Genomic DNA, 19964 nt, shown 5'->3' on the forward strand with positions numbered 1-19964 from the left:
TTTCAATTCTAGTACAGAGTTTTCAGACTACTTCAATTCCTGGGACCACAAAGGAAAGTGTGAACAGAACAGTAAAGAGGCACATAGAGATGAGACCAGTGAAGGGAACCAGTCTGGGTCATGCCAGTTATGATGAGTGACCTGGAACCTGCTCACAGTGAGATAAGTCTATGGAGGGACTGAGATAGTCCCATTTACATTTTTCAAAAATCACTTTGCTCTTTTTATGGAGAATGGACTGGATGAGAGGAAAAATGTAAACAGTAGAAGGAAGCCACAGTAGTGTCCAAAGAAGGAAAACAATATTGAGTTAGCCAGTGTCGTGGCTAGAGTCTTCTTCAGACTCTCCAAATGACCCTTGCTACAAAATGTACCCTACTTCTGAAGAATAAAACTTTTGCCTATCTAAACACTTCCTGTTTTAATCCAAAGAAAAGGATGTAGTACTTCCTTACCATCTGTTCCCCAATCCAGGATTTAGATTGTTGATATCCTTTTCTTCACATGGAGATTACTTTGAAACACCCAGGTGGTTTTGATCAAATTGTATATACTTAGAATATTAATCTTAAGCTCCATTAAAACCCCTACAGACACAAGAAATAACTTAAACTGACTAAGTAAATTTTAAATGCCAAGAAGATGAGACTATACATAAATTCACAATCTTTGGTACTTTAGGGTTGTGCTATGACTTGAAAGTTGTGATTTGCTGACCAATAACTGAGACTCCATCAGGCTGGAATAGGATTATAGAAATTTCCTTATAAAATATTTTTAGGCATTGAAGCATCATTTTAAAGAAACTGTGCTTTGGTAAATTAATTTGAGAGATCTTACCAGGTAGCACAGCAGGGCTAAAGAGATGAGTGGACAATCTGTCGGCCCCACAGGGCTTGTGCTTACAAGGGCTCCATGCTCAGTTGAGTGCTCTCACTGTCTTGAATTCTTGATCATTTTTTAAAAAAAGAGTCCTCATATTTTCATTTTATACTAGGTACTCTAAATTATATAGCCAGTTCTGAATATAAGACTCAGTCTCTATGAAAAATCTATACATGTACTTATAATAAGGCCTAGAGAGAGAAAGAGGTGAGATGAATAGATTTGATTAAAGGGATTTGTATGAAAGCAAATTCCTCACCTATAGAATAAGAACTATTAGCACAGAAGGCTCTTGGGTACCTGTGTACAGTCCATGCCTACCTGACTTGTGCCTATTCATGACAAAATAAAAACATTATTTTTATTTTTTATTTGGTTTATTCCAGTCAAATGTCTGTTCTTTATTGTGACAGTAGATTCATCTTGCCCTTTTTGTTCTACATCTTTTGTTTTGTATCATGTTGGTACAAAGTAGCAGCTTTTTCTTTGTTTTTTGAAACAAAACTAATTTGTTGTTTGAAACAAAACATTTCAGCCCAGTGTTTCTGCTTTACTTTTCCCTCTTTTTTCTAATCCAAACTTCATTTTTCTCTTGGTTATTCCCAAAAGCAATGAGGTGCCATTCACAAATATCTAAACATGATTTTTTTAAAAGTTGAGTAAAAAGTCATCAGGACTAAATTCACATGGGTGTTAGAACTTCTTGTAAGACAAATTCAAACTTGGAGAGGAGTTGCCTTCCTTTGACCCCAGCACTTATCACTCCTGTATTGTTTCATAAATTCATCCCATTTTATGTCTCAAAGGAGTGCAGCCATTTTCTTTTCATCTTGGTATCCTCAAAGCTTAGCATAGAATGGTAGATTCAAGAAGCCTTAAATGAATGTATAGAAAGTAAATATAAAAACAAAATCAACAAATGAAATATTTTAAACTAGAATTGACTCTGAAATGAAGGAATATCTCCCTTCTGTCAGCACTTTTATGGTAGCTCCAACCTTTCTTAGCCTGAGTGTTGGTTAATAGATGTATTGTAACTGTAATAAGAAGTTAAGATAGGCATTCTGTCTCTGTTTCAGCTGAAGCTGAGAAAGCATCTTCTACCCCCACATTTCAAAATAAGACGTGAGTCCACTAAATGAAGACTTGAAAAGCTAACAGTCACAAGCTGATTTTATGAGCCACAGCTGATAACCCATCTTGAGCTAATGTAACAGTTTGGAGATGAGAACAGGGTTTGCAGGAAGCTGTTGGTATTCATGGAATGTTATCCTATCCCAACCCTCAGAACAAAGGCATGAGGGCTGTCTTTACCTCTCCTAGCATAGGTAAGGGCTTTGCTGGGACAAATCAGAGAGCCTGAAGAAAACCAGGGTTAGACTTTAAGTCAAACTTGAGAAATAAAGAGGATGAGAGACTACAGCTGCCTGGGAGGTCTGACAAGGCATTGCAAAGAGTTGCTGAGTGGTAGGTGTGCTGAAACCTATGTGGCAGAGTGCTTGCTTCCTGTTGGCAGGACTGCCTGTAGAACAAAGAAGTGGTCTGAGTGTTAGATCCTGTCCAGGAGGGCTGCCTAGGGTAGGGAGGTGACCCCAGCAGAAAGAACATGAAGGTCTACTGCCAGATCCTGACGCTGGGCAAGGAGCTCTTAGTGACCAGTAAGAGGAGCTGCATTCACCCACAAAGAGGAGATGGAAAAATAAGATATCTTCAATGTGGAGGAGACCACAAAGTTACCCATAAACTAGCTTACCCACAAAAAGGAAAAGCCAGCTTTACTACCTAATAAATTGCAGAATTCTAACATCAAAAAGAAGACCCCCCCCCCAGTCTAGTTTCAGTAGCTGAACCTAGAAGGGATTCAGCAGATATTGGTAAACAGGAAGACATGTCACCTCATGGGGCTAATATTGCAGGAATGATTATTAACATTGCAAGATAAGAGAATTATAAGGTTCAGGCTAAATATCTTACTTCACATTTCATTTCTAGTCCAGAACTTGTGTTTGCATTTTATCATAGCACTTTTTAAATGTATAGTGCCACTAAGTGTGAGCTGTAAAGCTACCAAGTGTCATGAGAGGGCTTCAAGGCAGTTCTTTCTGTGGAGTTTTATGTTCCTGGTGAATCGCTTCATCTTCAGATGGTGGTTACTACATGACTGGCAGGACATAGGACAGTGAGGCTTAACTATGAATAAGACTATCCCTAACCTTAAGAAACTTACGGTATATGAATTAAAGGCAGTGATTTGTCATTTTCTAACATATAGCATGAGCTCAAGAAATGTGAGTTCCATTACTGCCACTGTGTTACTAACAATTGAATTTGTGTTCCCTAAAGATTTAAAAATATAAAAATAAACTGTAATTAAAGATAAATTGCTACTTTGGGCCATCATCAGATTTTATTTCTTATCCTTTAATGATGATTGACTGAATATACTGTTTTAAAGGACTGTATAGGAATATTTTAGCAGTGCTTTGTGCAGTTAGAAATTAACATATGTGGGTATATATTTTTCCTGGATTTCTTAATATATGATCTTTTGCTTTTCTGCTTTCAATCTCCATTTGATTTTTGTTTCTAATATAATTTACCACCTGCAGGAGTATGAAGCCTAGAAAATGCAGGAGTGAAATGCTCATTAGCACATGGCAATAAATCAACCCATGTTTTAAAGGGTCTTCTATTCCAAGTCTATTTCTTAGACCATGTATTCCACCAGAATTTTCATATTTCAAAATTGGTCTAGGTCATAGATCAGGAGACATTTCTATTTCACACAACTGTAATGAATACTGTGGCTTTCTAACCAAAGAGATCTGACTGTAATTTATGGAGAAATCTTTGGAACACTGCGACAGAGCCAAACTATGAATAAAAGAAGATGTAGAAAACAAACATGCCCTGTGAGTCTTCTTACAAAGACAGGCACAGAACCTATGGGAAGGGGTAATTAATTCATTGTTAACTGATACATTAAGTCATTCATGTAGTAAATACTTTTGATGAGCAGGTAAATTTCAGGTTTCTATTTTACATGCATAAGAATGCGAAATGAAAGAACAGAGAAATGTGAATATGAACAAATATATATTAGACTGTGTGATAAATACTTTAGGAAGTAGATGAGCACAAAATAGTGGAATAGGAGACAGAACAGGAAAATGAGAGACAACCTGGTTAGAAATGTGGGGAATGGTGTCCCTGAGGAAACTTACAAAGTGAAAAGCAATCAGAAACTTGAAGAACATTCTAATCAGAGGGACTAGCATGTGTAAAGGCACTGAGGAAAGAAAGAAGCTGACATATTTGGGAGCCTTAAAAAATATCAGTGCAGCTAGAAATAAGGGCAAGAAGAATGGTCCAAGATCTGGTAGGAGATAAATACAGGGCTGTACAGACCATTGAAAGAAGTTTAGAAATTCATCCAACCACAGTGGGAAGCAATTCAATCCCACAGTTAAGAAGAATGATCTGTTTTACACCTTGTGCTTTAAAATACTTGTTGTGCTGCTGTAAGAATAACAGGTAGTAGGATATAAAATCTAACTGGGGAGATCAACATGGAGGCTTTAGTCTAGAGAAGTGATGATGAGGGAGGTGGTAGTGGAAAACAGAGAATGGAGAGATTTAGGATGTAATTTTGAAGCAGAATAAAGGGAATTTGTTGATAAATCAAAAGTGGAGACTGTTGAAAAAGAATGGATCATATAACCTCGAGGTATCTGGCTTGAGTAACTGTGAAGGCAGGAGAGGAGGTTAGGGCCAAGTATAGGAGCTGAGAATTTGTTTATGGAGAATTTAATTTTAAAGTTTGTACATATAATGAATAATGCCGAGTAGCTCACAGGATATTTAGGTTTTCAGCTCTGGGAAAAGTTTTGGTGGGAGGTGTAAATGTGGGAGTCTTCAGCATATGAATATTTAACCCCATGGGGATGAATGAACACATCTAGGGAGATAGTAAAAATAGAGCAAAGGGAGGCTTAGCTTCATCAGACCCCTCAATTTGCAAGTTGTGAATAGTTGAATACAATAAGAGGAGTTTTAAGAATTAATGTAAAGAGAAATATGAGAAGAATTCTGTATTAGGGATTCCAAGGATATAGACTGTTTCAAGATAGAAAGTTGAGTGCTAAAATGTATGCGTATGTATCACAACCAACACTCTATATGCATCATGTTTTGTTACACTTTTCAGAACTTTTTGAGATGAGTGCTATTATTAGATCCATTTTACACATGAGGAAAGTGTAGAGAGATTAATAATTTGCTCCAGATCCTACAATAAGAAGCCAAGTGTTGGACCCAGATGCTCTACCTCCATAATCCATAGCCTTAACCTCTGAGCGATCTTCCTCCACAAATACCCTGCAATTAAGAGGCTCAGAAAAAATACAACCCCCAAAGCAACTCTTTACACTGACCTTGGGAAGTTATAGAAAATGTAAATAAATAGATTTGTGAAAGTGGTGGTGTGAGGCATTATTAGAGAGGGTTACTCAGTGAAGGGGGTTTGAAACTGTGTCCTGAAGCAGAAAAGAAACAGAGGAAGGGAAGGTAGCCTTGGAGAGAACATGTAGGAAGGGGTGGTAAATGATGGCACTTGGGTGAATGCTGGAGGAAGTGGGTTAGCAGGAAGGGAAAGATCAGAAACCAGGATGGGAGGAGGTAACAGAGGAAGAACGCCTGAGAAGCTGGTATTGAGGAAAGAGGAAAATTTCTCTCCCTTATATTTCTTTCTTGGTGAATAAAATAGGAAATTATTTTCTTTCTGAAGGATCTAGAAAGAGAAATATAGCTTTACAGAGTTTCTGTTGGGAAGAGAGTGATCTCTTTAATATAATCCTCAAGATTATATATGTTTATCTAAGGATAGTCTAAAAATCCAACTTTGTTGTACATGGAGCATGACATAGACTTCATGTTGGATGTCACTATGATCCAAACAGAAGAAAACTTAGCAATTAAGAGATCCTGAAACTGGGGGAGAAGACATGGCATACTCTTGCTAGAGGAGCTAATCAGACTCTAACTAGGTCAGTTTTCCAAAACGTTCTTGTCAATCCAAAATATAATCCATGATGCAATCTTATATTTTAAAAACCACAAAATTTTCATTTAAAAATATTTAGAATGACTGAAGGTGTTGAATATATTCATCAATAGGATAATTTAGTCTAAAAAGGTCATGAAATAATAGATTAATTAATATTTAATTTCTGAATTGTTCCTTATTCTCATGACTTGGGAAAATTTAGATGGTGAGATTATTGTACTACAATGTCATTTAACTATAAACCATTGGACTTTGGCCCAGATTATTATTACTAGCAGAAACTACCTTGATTAAGTTTGGAATTGCCTTATGTTGTACAGAAGCAAAACTACATTTTCATCAGCTAGTCCATATGCTTTCCACAGATCGTTTGTAATAGGCCCTGTTAAAAATAGATTCATTTAATCAGCAATGTTGGATGGAAGCCTAAATTCTTAAAATAGTCTTGTGTATTCTGATTCCTTCTTCCTAAAATGAATAAACAGAATGCAATCGATGTGGCAATAGCATGTTACAAATCATTTCATCAGAGGTAATGAAATTAAATTTCAGCTCTGAGAGTTATTGCTGAAGACAGTTCAACATTTACAAGAATTTGACTTCCAAATCCTTCAAGCCCTAATCTTTGGATTTACATAATGCATTTCCACTTTCAAGCTTTTCCAGTTGAAAGGCTTTGAAGTTCCAACATAAAAACTGAAATAAATTGGATATTTGTGTAATTTTAAAGTGAATGCTTGTAATATAATGGCCTGATCAGAAATTACATGGAGGGGGAAATTCATAAAATTTTTGACTACTATTAACTTAGAACTCTGAAACTTAATAGTGAAAGATTATGTGCAAAAATTCTTAATGATTGTCCCAAGAACATGTAACACGTGTGCCTAATGAATGCCATTAAACTGTCATCTTATTGGATTGTTAAAAGCAGTAGATCCTGAATTTGAACCCAGGTCTTTGATTCCAGAGGCCTTGCTCTTTTTACTCCACAATATCACCTCTGAAATTTTTTACATAAGGATTTGGATTTATCAAGTTCAGAGTGTTTAATTAGAAGTTATTAAACTGGACTTAGCGAATGAAGAATGAAGACATTGTTTGAACTTATCATAGTATTAATTATGGAGATGAGACAATTTCCTTTTTCAATACAACCTGTAAGACACATTCCCATAAATGATCAGGGAGAAGGCTATGATAGTGGGTGAATTAAGTTAATTATTCTATCTTCTAACAAATTGTCCTAAATCTTACTCTTTTAGTTTATTTTCATGAGATTTTGTGTAGACTTGCCTGCATTTTTGCATTCGTGTGGTTTTTACCCAATGGTGAAAGGATTCATGCATTCAACTATTTATTTCTTAAGTGCTTACTACTCTTAATACCAAGCACTGTGCTGAGTCCTAGTAATAAAATTATAAACAGACTACAATTTCCATGAATGTATTAATATATTTGATGGTGAAGACTTCTAATGGAAAATACTTTTCTAATATATGCCTTTTCTCTGAGCCACTATAAGCTTGAATATAAATAAACCAACTAGCAAACTTAGAGGACTTGGATGTCTTTTTCATGAAGGTTCAGTAAGAAATGATTAGTGTTTATTCTAGAATGTACTAAACTTTGGAGAGGCAGAATTGGTTTAGAATTTAATTGCTAGTATTTATAGCATAAAACTAGGTATAACAGCAATGAATCCATCTATGCTTCTATGCAATTCTTAGTATTTATACTATCTTTGCCTTTCAAAGTTGAATTTAATAATAATTTTGGTTTTTCTTTTTGCATGAATTTCTAGCAAACCATACCTATATATTATTGGAACTATGTTTTAGTTCTTTTGAATTTTCTGTTTTCCAAGATGGAGAAAAGAATGAATATTTTAGAATGAATATGGGGCTAGAAACATGTCTTATAATAATAAATATCTAGTTAATGAATAAATTTGTTTGTATATATATAAGACCATTATATATGATTATAATATATGTTATATATTATAAAATTACATAGTTATATATAATATTGTGTATTATATTATATTATATTATTATAATATATATTTATATAATGATTATATACAATAGTTAATTGGGTCCCATTAACTATTCCAGTACCAATTTGTGTTTCCAAATGCCCATATTAAGGAGAGTTTCCATCTCAATCTTCCTGTCTGGGGACATGAAAAATAGTATGGCCTTTCCAGTTGTAGAGTAGGCTGGAATTGGCATTTCTATATCCTCAGGGGACTGTTTTCTTGTTTTAATGCCTAAGTTTCCAATCTGTCATTTCTTCTGTGGTTGAACTTCTGAATATGCTGTTCTTTGCTGATTTTGTGGTTCGTTTTTAGCTGCTGATTTTTAGTCATACTGTATACAACAAGTAACAAAAGACCTTAATTGTGCAATGTGAAAATTTTTAGGCATTTGCTCCCCAAAGCTCTTTTTGAGTGACTTGAGACTTTTGCAGCAGCCACAGTATCCAACTTGGAAAACCTGCATTCTCAGCAGCCTTACTACTTTAAATAATATTCTTACATTAGCTCATTTAGAAAGCAAGGAGACAGCTTCTCTAACAGTAATGAGATGTGCAAACCACAGATGGTCTTCTGGCTGGAAATTACTGGAAAGGACTACAAGTGTTGTGCATTTGGAGAACAGCCATTCTCATGCATCTATGCACATATATACACATATGTGTGTTTGTGTTGTATACAACAAATGAATGGAGCAAAGTGTATATTTGTACAACTACCATTAGCACTATAGATTCCTGTGGAATTTTACCAACTGCTTTCACAGAAAGTAAGACATTTTATGCTGATAATAGCTTTCTTAGGTAAAGTAGGTAGATGCCTGAATGCCATTATTATGGGCAAGACTTACAATGTTTAAGTCCTTGCCCAAACTCACCTTACTTCTGTGTATGAGGACCTGAAATTTACCTCTACTTTCTAATAATGAACTATTAAATGTTCTGGATTTAGGTTAAATGTCCTGGATTCTAGCTTCTCTATCACTTTCTCTAAACCTTTGAAAATAGGAAATAGGACACCTACCTCATACGTTTTTTTGTGATTAACAAAAGTAATGTATGAATAGCATGTGGTCTTGTACCTAATATATTATAAATTGTCAATGCTTAACAAAAACTTAAATATCACTTACGATTATGCTAAGTATTATAATATTCTTCTAAGTGCTTTTCTAAATATCAATTTAACTCTCATATAATTTTAATAATAAAGATATTATTAATAACTTCATTTTACCAGTGAGCAAACCGAGGTGAGGAGAGGTTAAGAATATTTACCAAGGGTACACAGCTAATAGATGTTGTGTTAGGGATTCAGTTCTATTAGTGATGTCTCATGTCTGTAATCTTCAGTGCTGTACCATTATTCTCAAGATATACAGTCAAATATATAGAATGTGGTATATGGATAAGACTTTTGAAACTCTTGAAAGAGACAGAGCATGATATACAGCAAAGATGAAGAACATTGCTTGGCCACGGCTTGCAGGGAAGATTTAGAAGGATGGAAATACTTGGAAGGGGAAAACCCCAGAAAGTGAGAGGAGAAGGGAAGATAAGAGCAAAACAATATAACAAGGGATGGATCATAGTACAAATGGGTTCAATGTGAAGCCATAGTGACAGCTATTGAAATGGAGAAATAAGCAGATCTTCCAGAAGTCTCCTCTGTGGCAGGCAATGCAAAGCCACATTCCATTACTACTGGCCTGAACCCTAGGCTTCAACATGTCCATTAACTCATTTAAGTTGAAAACTTCATGTATTCTACTCAAAAGGTGCTTCAAAAAGGAGTTCACGATTTCTTGTGCTTCTCATAAAGTGGAAATAAATCTTGCAAGGATAAAATTTAGCTGATTACTATGAGAGTCATTCTGTTTAAATTGTTTGGTGTTAAAAGTGTTCTGCCATTTTTTTTCTCTAGTTCCTGTGACTTCACACTTCATCATTAGCCTGTTAGGCTTTTCTGCTCTTTGGAGAACTAGTTGAAAAGGGCTTGGACCTATTTGTCAGAATAAGAAACTCAAAACACTCCTCACACTTCTTTGGCATTTCTTGTCCTTACTTCCTCATGGTCCACCTCTGCTTCTGATTATGGTGCCTTAGGTCAGTCTGATGCAGATTAAATATATATTCATGTGCATTTTTTTTTTCAAGTGACTATCTAGGGTGTTTGTTTTCTGTAAGATATGGAGACTACCAATGAGTATCACATTGCTCACCAAACCAGAGACTTCCTTTTAACTTGTTCTCTTCATGTCCACTACTCCTTTCCCAAAAACCCACACTCTAAAATGAGTGACAGCCCCTCCCCCCAGCCCCACCAAGTGCAGTGCAGCTCCTGCAGGTTCCATGTTTATCTACCACCATGCAGCAGCAGAGGAGCTGCATTTTTTGGGAAATGACCTAATGTCCTCAATGTCCCTGAGATATTAAAGAATTACACCATCCCCCTGCACAGGGATTGGATTTTGCATCAGTGAGACCTTCCCATATGGGTACTTATTCAGGGCACTTTTCCAGAGAATGCTTACTTCATCTTCTGGGTAAAGATTTTAGTTTATCCCTGTTCTACAGATGAGGAAACTGAGCCTCAGAAAAGTCTCTAACACTATTACCATGCTGAAAGGAGATGCTGGAATGCCTCTTTGGAGGAGTAAGAAAGCAAGAATTATGAACTATCAGAGGACCTTCCTATAGAAGCCAGGCCAAGAGGGATGGCTCCTTTTACTCATTTCCTATTCTTGATCCAAGATACTGGCACTCATTTTCCTTGGAAATGCAAAGTACATTAAACAAAGATACTTTAGGTGCCTATTAAGTTATTATTTTGTCTCTTTTGTAATGTTTCATTTATTATCAAAGCATACTTTATCTTATGCACACCTACATATTCCATTATGCTATATTTACATTTGTTTAACACATTTAATTAAGAACATTGTTTAAAAATTAGAAAGACTTCCCCTTTCACACAATTTGGAAATGGAAGGTAGCATTTAGCAGGTTTCCTTGTCAACCACAATAGTCATTTTTAGAATTGTTGGGGAGTAATTCAATTACCCACACAGTTCTGCTCTCTAAGAATGTGCAAATGGAAGTCTCCTCTTCAGTGAGCCAGAAAACCTACTAGTAATGTTGTAAACTTCAATTACAATGATGAAACCTGATACCTTTCAAGTTCTGGTGGGAGAGGTGCTTGGTGGGGAAGGGGAGAAAGAAGAAAGAAAATAACAAAGTGTCATGTTCTCCTCCATTTGGCCTTTGGGCATCCAGCACTGTGTTCTTTGCTCATTCCAAGGAGGTTATGAAAAACACTGGGGGACACTTGGGCATTTTGAAGTGATGTGGAACTCTATCAGCTAAGGTATCTAGTGTTTTATATAATATAAGCTACCACCTGATTTCTTATATTTTAGTTAATTTGTTGCTGGTCTCCCTCCACAATAATGATGGCTGCTCAACAGTGGGTTTTTTGTTTCTCCTGTTTTGTTCACCTTGTGTCCCTGGACAAAGATCAGTTATTCAAGAAATCAGTGAACAATCCATTTCAGCTCATGGAAAGGCAGGGGATGGAATTGGGAAACAGCCATCCCCAGTGTGGAAAGCATTTTTAGTTAGATTCTATTCTACTCTCAGTGTTTGGGAAGCTGAAAGGAAACCCAAAAGTTTCACTGTATTTATTTTTACTATTACCTTTTTGTGGCATTAGTTATTCTGTAACTATATATAATTTCATTGTAAATGAGTACATTTAAAAAGTCTTTTATTATCTTATGGAAAAGTTTTATCAAAGTGTAACATAGCCCCATAAAAATGCAAAAATTTTGAAACCTGAAATTCTCATCAAGCCAATCCATCCTGGAACCACATACCCAGACCAGGGAACAAAACATTAGTAGAATCCAAGAACATCTTCATGTTACCATCAGTGGAATGGCTTCTCACATATATATGCCCGCATTTGAACTTTATATAAATAGCGTCATGTACCATATACTCTTGTATATCTGGCTTCTTTAGCTCAAAATTATTTTTATGGAAACCATCCATATTTTTGCAAGTAATTGTAGTTCTTCATTTTCACCATTGAATAAAATTTCATTCTATCGTTGATAAACATCTGGGACGTTTTCAGTTTTTGTGCATTACAAATGCTGTTATGAACATTCTGAGATGTATCTTTTAGTGGACATGTAAAGATACATAACTCTGGCTATAGGCGGCATTGCTAGACATGTTCCCAGAATGGTCTCACCATTATGCACCCGGAGATTTGCACTTGTTTCTTATCACCAGGGTATCATGTGTTTTATATTTTAGCCATTCTGTTTGGTGTTATGAGTGCAATGTGGCATTATCATGAATGGCATTTCTCACGAATTATGCCATTGAGCATTTTTTAATATATCTGTTAAAAATTTGGATAAGTCTATTTCAAGAATGTTAAGTATATAATATATATGTGGTATGTAGACAATAAGGTATTAATGATGTAGGTGATAATTAAATGACTAAAACTTATGAAGACTTCTTTCATTAAAAATCATTTACTAATTGATAGATTGTGTTCCCCTTAATATGCTTTTGCTCTGATAAATTTGATGCAATAGGTTAACTATGAATAACCCTCTCTGCTGGATGGTCTGAGGCTACAAAGGTCCATGGCATAGGAAATTTTCCAGAGGAGACCACATCCTTGAAGCCTGAGCAGGGTCTGACAGGGGGGCAGGAAGTAGAGTCCAAGGTATTGGAAAAGCCTGAATAAAGTGTGGAGGTGTGAAGATGTACAAAGCATTTAGGAAATTGCAAGTTTTCCGGAGTGAATATCACAGATAATAAAGACAATTGCCACATTGCTTTCAATAAAGAACTAAATCTTAAAAACAAACAAACAAACAAAAAACAATATTAGCTTCCAGAAGGTCCAAAGGCCAAAAGTAAACTTGCTTAAGGTTTAATTATACTAGTTATTAGCTTGAAATATTTCAACTTTATTCATATCATTTACCAGTGATTTTACACCAAAAGAAAAGTAGATGAGGGTAGAAAATATTTCATGGCTTTTGATTTTCATGTTAGGCCTAATATCAGCTCTCTAACACATACAAAGTGAGCAACACATTTATTGTCATTGGGTATACATGGATAAAAAAAATGTGAATTTTATAGTTTTTAAAGCTATCATGTTGATTTATAGTACAGTAAACCAAAAAGCATTAGTAGCCTCCAGTTAAAAAATAATCATTTCATTATCTTATATGAGTCACAATTATTTAAGTGATACTCTACTATACTTCCTTCAGAAATGAATAGTCCAACACATTATCTTTGTCCAACCCCTTTTATTTTGCTATTAGAAGTACAATTTGGTACATTTTAGTGAGACCTTTCAAAATGATTAGACAAAAGATTTATTTCCAACTGATTTCAAAGATGAAGAATTTATCTTAAAATACTAAAGGGAAGATTTATAATTTCTGAATAGATCTGGTTCTATTTCAAGCCACATAGAACTCTGTTGTTGAAAAAAAATATGATGGAAATAAACATGAAACAAATGTGTCTCCTGAGATGATATTCATGGCTTGTGGTGTTTTTTATCTGTAGGTTGAAGAAGAAGTCCCAATCGGTGGATATCACAGCTCCAGGGTTCAATCCTTTGGCTGGTGCAGGAAAGCAAACACCCCAAACTAGTAAACCCCCTGCACCCAAGACTCCCATCATTGAAGAAGAGCAGAACAATGCAGCAAATACCCAAAAGCATCCTTCCCGAAGGAGTGAACTGAAGAGGTACTACACCATTGGTAAGTTTATGTAGATGTTTTGTGCAAGTGAGCTGATAAAATCTACCTAAATGGCATTGTGGGTCTGTGGATCTGCTGACTTAAGTGACCCCCTTGTTCTCTAATATATGCATTTTTATGATGGTTTTTGGACATTTTCTTACATAGTCTGAACAGGAAGATGGAAAAACACTGAAAACATTCAGAAAAGTTGGATGAAGAAGCAGGTTTAAGGATCTTCTATATCCTAGCCTAAGGGGAATATATATATTAGGTTGTCCAATTTTTCAGCTTAGGTGCCACTATTTTCATTTTAGTCATTTCTTAGCCAACACCATTGTTGTTTCTTGATTTTGTTCTTTTCATTTCCCCTCGAGGTTCCCAAGTTTCTGACCCTGTTCTGTCAGGTTCTTAAGACAGTGGTTGATGCCAGCCCATAATGAACAAAGCCACAACGAAAGTAGAAAGTTATTACATTGTGAAAGAGGAAGAATTACATTGTGGGTCTGTTTGGCTTTGCACATTGCTTAACTTTGGAGTAATTGAATAGAGAAGTCTTCATATTAGAGAGTAGTAGGTTGTGAATAGGCTCTTGCTGGCATTATGTTTCTTTTTTTTTCAGATAGAATAATATCTTGAAATTTTGAACTTGTTTTTGAGAGTTGTAATTCATCAGACTCAACAAGTTGAAATAACAACTTTTGTGTATGTATGTTTGTCTACCAAGTCTTTTGACAAATGCTTTTTAATTATAACAGTTTTCAATATCTTATGTCTATTTGAGATAGAAGGTCTTAAACATGATGATGTGAAGGGGAGATAAATCCACCAAGGAAGATTGCTGTTTTGTCCTTGCATATTACTTCATTTTAAAGGAATCTGATCATATTCAAAAGTTGTAAAAGTATAGACTGTGACTTAAAGTGTTGTTCAAAGTTTTATCAAGGAGGTCGCCATGTTTTCCTTGGCATCCACTATCCCCACCACTCCAATATGGTACTGTTTGTTAAAAGCAATTGAAATTTTTCTCAGGTATTGTAGTTTATCTATCTAGAAATGATAGGAGACCATGTTTCTAGTTCTGAATCCGACTTCAATTTTCTGTGTGACTTTGTTATTCTCCAATGTCTTTGGGTTAAGTGGTTTCCATGTGGGGCTGATGTTATTGCAGGATTTGGCAGCTCCAATCATGCTTTCCTTTTGTTCTATTTTATGTCCCCTTCCTATAGCCACTCAATCTTCTTTTCAACTTTTCAAGTCTTATTTTTCAATAGGCAACAAACATGATGTCGTGGAAGATGTCCATATTCAGGTAATAAGGATTGATATAAGACAGTGTAGACAAGTGAATATTTCCCTTTTTAAAACTGTGACTGCATATTTCTAAAAACCAATCACCTAGAAAAGCCCATAAAGTTCATACTGTCTATTTGTCAACGTCCTTATCTCCTAACCTTAACCACATCTCTCACCTTCTATTGCTTTTCTGATTTATTAACTAAGAAGAGATGGTACTTTGCCTTCAGAAAATTGTTTATCCTACAAGCGCAATATTCATTATAAATTAGAAAATGGGAAAGAAACACTTACTAAACTAAAGTAGAAAAACAGAAGTGTTAATTGCTAAAAAAAACAAACTGAAACTGAATATTTTAAGTAGCATTACTCCTAGTAAATTTTTTAATTTTTCCATACCAAGGTTTAAACCCAGGGGCACATAACAACTGAGCCATATCCCCAACCCTTTCCTTTTTTTATTTTGACACAGGGCCTCACTGTGTTGCTGAGGCTGGCTTTGAACTTGTGATCCTGGCTTTGAACCTGCTGTAATTGCAGGTGTGCACCTCTGCCTAAATTTTTAGCAAATGAATTTGCAACAATTTGATTCATATTCAATGCCAATGCATGTCTACTATGTTAAAAGAGACATTTGAGCTTCAAATTTACTGTGTCTGTGTAATTCTTCTACTAATTTGCATCTGAAAATATGATTTTTCAAGGCTTAATTATTAGAAACCATGTAATTGAAAATTCACTTTGCAAAACAAATCTACCTCAGTATCTCTTCAAAAAATATTGGTAATAAACAAAACCAAAAATAGCAAAGACAATATATTGGTAATTTCATACACCAAAAACAAGTTAAATTCCTATCTTTTATTTTTTGTGTGTGGGAGGGTAGAGGTTTCTGGTATGAAAATCCTGGGCCTCACATATGCTAGGCAAATGTTCTACCACTGAGCTTTATACTAGTACCTCTGAATTCATCCCACACAACGCTGACAGATAGGTGTTACACTCTTTTTTTATAGATGAGGGATAGAGCCTTAGAGAGGTTTGAGAAGGACCTATGAGCTATAGATGCTAAACTCAGCAAATAAACTTCGCGTTTTAACCTTTGGCACTTCAGAACGAGCTTTCTATGTTACTGAAAAGGATGCCATCCTCTCCATGGTGGTAGACTGGAGGAATTTCTATGGATAATACAATGCAATAATATGTTATCATAATTTCTAGAGAATCTCACCGAGGGAAATTATGCTAACTAGTCCATCCACCACCCAACAGACCCTTTCATTGAAAGATGTCTTTCAAGATCAATTTAGGGTTCACACTGCTGGAAAAGCCTGGGAGCCCTCTTGTGACCAAGTACAGTACTACACTTAAATTCAGCAATGAAGTTCTGTGTTGCTTACTGTATTTAAACTCAAGCAATAGTTTTAGCACTTAAGAGAATTTTCAAATAAGAAAATAAAGAAGTGGAAAAATTTTGAAGTCACTTAAGTATCCCTTGTTTGTTAATGAGTGATGGTGGTAACTTCTCTAGAAATTTCTTTTTGATCTCACAGCTCTTCTTTTCCAGGAACTTATATATAGGATCTACTTCCTTCTGAGAGAACCCTAGGAAATAGAATTTTTAGCCTCCTTGGATACATAATAGATTCAGATTCTTAATCATTCCTAATAACAGCAATGTATTAAGCCTAATGTAGCATTAAAAATGACACAGCATAAACTCATAACTTTTTAATAAGAACAGGCATAATAAAATTTCTTTGACTTATAAAAAAGAGGGATACAGAGACTGATTACTGATGTAAAGTATTAAGAATCTCTATTGAAATTAAAAGGATAGTAATCACTATACCAGGACTGCAGCTTAGGTAAGAGCTTTTCCTGTTCCACGTCTGTCACTTATGATATCATCTTGCACAAGTTATTTACTTGTGTGTGTGTGTGTGTGTGTGTGTGTGTGTGTGCAGTGAAAGAGTTAGACCAAATCAGTATCTTTCTGTTGAAAACGACATTCACTTATTAGCTCAGAGTTCTTTGGTCAGAAGTCTATGTGGCATGGCTGGCTTCTCTGGTCAGGGCCTAACAAGACTCAAATCAAGATGCTAGCTAGGTTTAGTGCCCATCTGGCATTTCAACTGGGAAAGATATGCTTCCAAGCTCATTCATGTTGCAGAATTCAATTGTTGCAGTCCTAGGACAGACACCTCCCCCCATTCCCCTGCTGGATCTCATTTGAGGACCACTTTCAGCTAGCTGCTTGCTCTTTGAGCCAAGTGGCTTCTTCCATCTTCAAGTCAGGAAATTCTGTATCAAACTTTTCTCACTTGAACCTCTGACTTCCTCCCCTAGGGTCAACCAAGAACATTCTCTGCTCTTAAAGGATTTGTGTAATTAGGTCAGGCCCACCCAGAAAACTTTTCTACATCCAGGTCCACAAAGTCTAACTACAGGAACAAAACCCATTATGTTCACAGTAATGAGGATTATACAGGTGTTCCCACCAGAGGGGCAGAGAATATTGAGGACCCTCTGAAATGTCCTGCCTAATACATTTTAACACCACTACCTGGTATATACACATTGGCATACCAATACAGCTCAAACAAAAAAATTCCCTGAAAGCAGTTCCTTCACTATCAGGTTTTGATCATTCTTTTTCTCTCTGAATAAGATTCCATTTTTAAATGGGATCTCAACTCCTTAATTTCATAGTCTATTTGTAACTTCTGTCCTGAAATTTGAAAAAAGTCATTGGATTAGATATGAAGCCCTTCAAATGCTTGAAATTCTATTTTAAAAAAGAATTATTGATTAGAACTAAAATAATAAAAAATGACTTAGTGAGCCTGCAGTACTGAGAAAACAGACGAAAAATAAGTAGAATTTTTCACTACCCAATTTTTGTCTAAGCTAGATGAAACTACATAACTTTGACAATGTATATAAAATATATATACTCTTTGAAACCACAGCCCCTACTTAAAGATAGGACATGAAACAAAATAATAAACTCAGATGTTTGTTATGCTGTAATATCTGGGTAGTTTATATTACTGCTCTGGATTCAGAGAACTGGATTACTGAATTCAGAAGTAAAGACTTCTAAAAAAAATGTAAACTAAACTTAGAGTTATGTAGAAAACTGTGCATACAGGATCAAAAAATGAACTATCGCTCCCTAGATGGATGTGTATGATTTTATGTAATGTTTGTTTCTTGCTTCAGGGATCAAGAGCAAGAGTTCATACATATCTCCCAGCTTCTGGGACTACTAGTCAAAGGTGCTGGTGTCTTTCCATACTGAGGACTTATGTTTAACAGGAAATAGGACAGCTCTTGAATGGAGGTCCCTGCAATCAGAGTCTTTGAGTGAAACGCCAAACACTGATTAGTCCCCATCAGGCCTTACTGTGCAGAGGCAGAGTAGGTGAAGCAGGTAAGAATGCAGAGAAAGGCGGAACCCAGCCCTGCTTTGAAGGTGGTCATCATGTGGGCTGGTTAAAGGAACACAGTGGTAGGTAGAATACAAGGCAGAATGCCCTAACCTCCAGGAGGGGGACAAGAGATGAACAAGGGCCGGAGAAGGCAGGGAAGGCTGGCTCACAGGGCGGTAAAATTCACAGATGGAGGGACTTCATTAGATTGTGGACTCCTCATAGGCTGCACGGAACAAGACTCCCTCCGCATACTCTTTGCCTTCTTGCCTGTGGGTTCCTTTGGCATCCATACTTACTTGTGCTTCTGACCTGTGTTAGGGTGTCTGTCTCCATCCCAGGTCTCAATTCCTATGGGAAGGGAATGATGCCATCAAGTTCATTCACCCAGCACTTTGTACAGTTTGATGAACATAGTTAAATGCCAATTAAATGATGGGGACCAGAAAGGAGAAATTAGAAATAGTTATGGCTTAACTCTTGCCCTTCTCAGTGAAGGAAAAGAAGGGAGAGTCTACTATGAACACATTTTTTTAAGTTCTTAAATTTTAAAAATATTTTTAAATATTTTTACTGATGCATTGTAATTATACATAGTAGTGCAATTTTTATGCTGTATTTGTACATGTACATAATGTAATTTGATCAATTTCATTCCCCTGTACCTTCCCTTCCCTCCTCTCTTCTTTCCCATGATCTGCTTGCTTTTCTCCCACTCCTTGGCATTTGTTCTAAGATTGCAGTTTAAGGAAGAGTTTTGGAAACTTCAGGGCGTTCATGAAGGGCTGGAATTCCTACTGAGGAGAATAGTGAGTAAAGATAATATATTCTTTGCTTCTATAAAAGAGACTGGAGGTGTCAGTGCCCCACTTTACTGCTTATGCTATGTAAATATTGTCTGCAACTTCATGGAGAAGGGAGGAAAAAAAGCATTAGCCTTCCAAGGTTCTATTCTGCAGGTTTCCAAACAGGTCAGGTGAGGGCTTGTTTTGCTGACAGGTATCCAAGTAATATCTCTGGATCTTTCCTTCAACTGTGATATTCCCTCTCAAGTTCTCACCTTGCCATTGGGCAATCCCGCTGGGCCCTTATGATCTCCTGTTTGCTGTCACGGATCAGTCTCCACTTTTCATCCTAAATCAATCTCACTATAGCACCTTCTCCTTGTAAGATACCACCTTTGATTACTCATGCAGTATTCTTTGCTTGGTACTTTCTAGTTATATACAGATGAGTGAACTCTGGTTTTCTTGGGGGAATATATTTACAACTCAAACTTTTCCACATTTGAAAATGCTTATTCACTTGTGCTTCCATTCATTTATTAATTCAGTAAACGTTTATCTTATGCCTACTGCACACCTGGCTATGTTCAAAGCACAACAAATACATGAGTAAACAAGACCAAGTTCACTATCAGGTGCTCATATTCTAATGAGGAAGATGAGCCATAAATAA

General features: G+C 36.0%; 1 protein-coding gene across 3 annotated transcripts in view; it reads left to right on the forward strand.

The window, feature by feature from the left end:
* Positions 1–19964, forward strand: part of Oxr1 (oxidation resistance 1) — a 411354-nt gene that overhangs the window by 180015 nt on the left and 211375 nt on the right. For all 3 annotated transcript variants that reach the window (XM_046464584.2, XM_046464583.2, XM_046464586.1), the window contains one exon: positions 13601–13797. In XM_046464584.2, the coding sequence (XP_046320540.1) occupies positions 13601–13797 (197 nt within the window). The remainder of the gene's footprint in view (positions 1–13600; positions 13798–19964) is intronic.

Source organism: Marmota monax, unplaced genomic scaffold, assembly GCF_021218885.2.
Source record: "Marmota monax isolate L192 unplaced genomic scaffold, Marmota_monax_Labrador192_F-V1.1 WCK01_AAM20220418_F8-fsc00003, whole genome shotgun sequence".
Lineage (NCBI taxonomy): Eukaryota > Metazoa > Chordata > Mammalia > Rodentia > Sciuridae > Marmota > Marmota monax.